General features: G+C 37.8%; 1 protein-coding gene across 1 annotated transcript; it reads left to right on the forward strand.

Moving 5' to 3' along the window:
- Window positions 914-1,958, forward strand: LOC109842104 (protein FAR1-RELATED SEQUENCE 4-like). Its single transcript, XM_020411016.1, has 3 exons — window positions 914-1,574; window positions 1,635-1,772; window positions 1,828-1,958. The coding sequence occupies exons 1-3, from the start codon at window positions 914-916 to the stop codon at window positions 1,956-1,958; spliced, it is 930 nt and encodes a 309-aa protein (XP_020266605.1).

The following is a 4,231-nucleotide window of genomic DNA, read 5'->3' on the forward strand; positions in this document are numbered from 1 at the left end:
AATCCGCCTCGGCTGGTCGCCGCCGCCCCCTGAATCGCCCCCAAAGTGACGAGATCGAGGCCGCCATCAAGCAGATCCGTTCCTCTTAGGCCATTGAAGCCCCGCCATCAAGCAGATCCCTTCCTCCTAGGCTATTGAAGCCCTTCGAAACAGGTACCTTTCATCTAGATTTGATATGATTTCGGGTTAGGGTTAGATGTTTTTATGAGAGAAAATTTGGGTAGTTGATTTAATTGTATATCTTCATCACCTAAGAGCAGTAAATTTTATACAGCTAACCCAACAATTTTTTTTTGTTATTTATTGAGTGAGATTCCCTTTTTCTGTTGATGCTTGATGGTGAAACTACTAAGAAAAAAAATAAAATCTTTTGCTCTTTCGAAGCTATATGACATCTTCCCTGTCTTACTTCTTCTATAGAATTGTTTGAGCATCGTTCAAACTTTGTTAGTCTGCAGATTCGATATGACATCTTCCCTGTCTTTCGAAGCTAACCCAATTTCCTTTGTTAGTCTGTAGAAAATTGGTCCTTTGCATTATAAAATCTACCTTCTAGCTAATTTCCTAATATTCATAGAGGTATTATATTTTTATTTTATTTTATTTTCCATACTACAATACATGTTAGATATCTCATTTGCTTTGAGCAAGATTAAAGACATACAAGGTGCCAGGAGTATATAAAATAAACTTTTTGAACGAGAATTTAAATGTGATTAATTTGAGGCAGGCTCTAAATAAAAGTTAGTCTTCTCTGTTAAGGAATAAAATCTGTGTTTTCAAGATGCAACTTTTCAGTTTCAGTCAGTTCTTTGCTCAATTTCTTTGTTCAGCTTAATTTCTTTGTTCAGTTTCTGTCAACTATTTTTTTTAAAGTTTATTGATCATTTATTAATGATCAATTTGAACAGGCATGGCAGATGATTTAGATGATGATGGCGGGATTAATTGCTCGGTTGATGAGAGAGATGAGTTGCCTCAGAATACTGATCAGCAGATTGAGCAAAATGAGCCTAAAATTGGGATGGAGTTTAATAATCCAGATGAATTGTTTGAGTTCTACAGAGACTATGCAAAGAGCAGTGGATTTCCAGTTAAGAAACATACAAGAAGGAAGAATGTAATAGGCATTGTTAGAAGTATAACTTTAGTATGTGGTCAAGCTGGCAAACATAATAGTACTTGTCAAAATCCTTTAAAACCACAAGCAAGCTACAGAGTTGGGTGTAATGCGAAGATAACAGCTAGGTTAAATCTGGACGGAAGATGGGAAATATCTGTGGTTGTTCTGGAGCATAATCATGGCCTTAGCCCTACTAAAAGTCGTTTCTTTCGATGCAACCGAAGAATTAGTGCACATGTTAGACATCAAATTAATTTGAATGATCAAGCCGGAATCAGAATCAACAAAAATTTTAGCTCACTGGCACATGATGCTGGTGGATATGAGAATCTGTTGTGTGATGAAAAGGCTTGCAGGAACTTGGTTGATGAATCAAGGCGTTTACGTCTCGACGAAGGTGATGCTTCAACGATTATGAAATATTTTTCAAGGATGGTTGCAGAAAATTCAGGTTTCTATTTTGATATTGAATTGGATGATGAAGATCATTTGAAAAATGTATTTTGGGCAGATGGTAGGAGCAGAGAAGCTTACAAAGAGTTTGGTGAGGTCGTCACTTTTGATACCACATACTTAACAAATAAGTATGATATGTCATTTGCACCATTTGTTGGCGTTAACCATCATGGGCAATCAATTTTACTTGGATGTGGGTTAATTTCAAAAGAAGACACAGAGACCTATGCGTTTACCTATATTTGCAGTCCTTAATCATGATGATCTCAAGACAATAACAACCACCATGAAATCAATGCTGATGCTCCAAGGCTCGACAACCTCCTCAATCATGATGGCTCCTACTGCTTTTGTTACTGATGTTATTGTTCTGTTCTGATGCCTCTTTTGTTACTGCTGCTCCTGCTGATGTTATTGTTCTGTTCTGATGCCTCTTCTGTTACTGATGTTATTGTCCTGCTGCTCCTGCTGCTTCTGTTACTGTTGTTGGGAAACTATGTTATCTTTGAGCTATTTCTGTCTTCTGTGTGGTGTTGGAAAACTTTGTGGTATGTGATTATTATGTGAAAACTTTGTGGTATGTGATTACTCGTGGAAAACTTTGTGGTATGTGATTACTTGTGGAAAACTTTGTGGTATGTGATTACTTATGTGATTTCTGTCTTCTGTCTTCTGTGTGCTGTTGGAAATCTTGGCTTACAGATTTCTGTCTTCTGTCATTATTGAGCAGTTGTAAATCTTGGCTTACTGCATTTTAGATGGAAGGCGAAGGGTTTGTTAAGAGCAATGGGGGGTGGTGGTGAAAATCTTGGCTTACTGCATTTTAGATGGAAGGCGAAGGGTTTGTTAAGAGCAATGGGGGGTGGTGGTGATTCAGATTGGTGAGATGCAATGGGGGTTTGTTAAAATATGCAAGAATGCTGAATGCACTTTCTTTTTGGTAAATAAATATAATGCACGTTGTTAGTCCAGCAATGAATATAAAGGTGAGATGCATTATTGCCGCTATTCTATCCAAGCTCTCACATTTCTTGCAGACACTGATTAAGATGACCTTGAGCTTGATGCAAGTAATGAGCCCCATCTTCGTAATCCTTTAGGAGTTAAATCCTGATAGTTGAGTTAGCAAAATAGTACACTGATTTTCATTGAACACTGATTTTCATTACATAGTTGAGTTAGCAAAATAGTACAAGGCCCAAACCAAAAAACATGCCCTTACTTGGATATTATTACAAGAAAAATGGACATCATGAAACCAACAAAAATTCCAATTAGAAAGCCTTTTTCCTGAATATGTTTCTTCCAAACTCCATTTTCTTCCCCATGTATTCTTGATCTCAATTTCTCATTTTCAATTGAAAGCTCTTCAAACTTGCGAATAAATATATTCATTGCGTCGTGAGCGTAACTTGGTACTTCACCATGATCTAACCAAGTCCAACAATTACAAGTGTTCATAGCACAAATTCCAAATCGATGACACGGATGCCTCGGGGTGTAAGAAGTCTTCATTTGCACTGGAATCCCACAAAAGCAATTTGGAATCTCGTATGGAGGTGGACGATTCCATATTGCAACATATAGCCTCCTATCAAAGAACCTTGCTCGTTGAGAAGAAGATGATTGTTGAGAAGATGTTGACGACATGATTCTGCAGTAGAAGAAAGTTTTAGACCATACATCACTCTCTCAAGGAAAAAAAACTGTAAATTAAAATTATCAACCATAAACTATGGGTTGTTACCATCCGGCCTAAAAATCAAAATTATCAGCCATAATATTATCAAAACTGTAAATTTTATACAGTTAACCCAAGATAAGATTATGAATCTCAAACTAAACAAGGAATAATGAGCGCATCCACTTGTTTATTCTGTCTAGAGTATAATAATAAAATCAACTAAAAGATTAACATAGTGCATCACTACCAAATGCTTTTCATACCTGTTCAATGCTTCTTCAATCTACAAACGTAAGATTGATAAAATTTCTATAATCAGATATCAACAAAAAATGTACCATGTAAGAATTGGTTTCAAATTCCTTGGGTGAAAGCTTGGTCAACAATGGTGATGGAGAGGGTTGCACAAATATATACAAGATTGGATTAGCTGTATAAAATTGTTACATGGTTAGCTGTATAAAATTTACTTAGTAGTTTCACCATCAAGCATCAACAGAAAAAGGGAATCCCACTCAATAAATAACAAAAAAAAATTGTTGGGTTAGCTGTATAAAATTTGCTCCTCTTAGGTGATGAAGATATACAGTTAAATCAACTACCCAAATTTTCTCTCATAAAAAACATCTAACCCTAACCCGAAATCATATCAAATCTAGATGAAAGGTACCTGTTTTGAAGGGCTTCAATGGCCTAGGAGGAAGGGATCTGCTTGATGGTGGGGCTTCAATGGCCTAAGAGGAACGGATCTGCTTGATGGCGGCCTCGATCTCGTCACCTTGGGATGCGATTCAGCGGGCGTCGGCGACTAGCTGAGGCGGATTCGCTTCAATGGCCTAGGAGGAAGGGATCTGCTTGATGGTGGGGCTTCAATGGCCTAAGAGGAACGGATCTGCTTGATGGCGGCCTCGATCTCGTCACTTTGGGGGCGATTCAGCGGGCGGCGGCGACCAGCCGAGGCGGATTCG

This window comes from Asparagus officinalis, chromosome 5, assembly GCF_001876935.1.
Source record: "Asparagus officinalis chromosome 5, Aspof.V1, whole genome shotgun sequence".
In the NCBI taxonomy this organism is placed as follows: Eukaryota; Viridiplantae; Streptophyta; class Magnoliopsida; order Asparagales; family Asparagaceae; genus Asparagus; species Asparagus officinalis.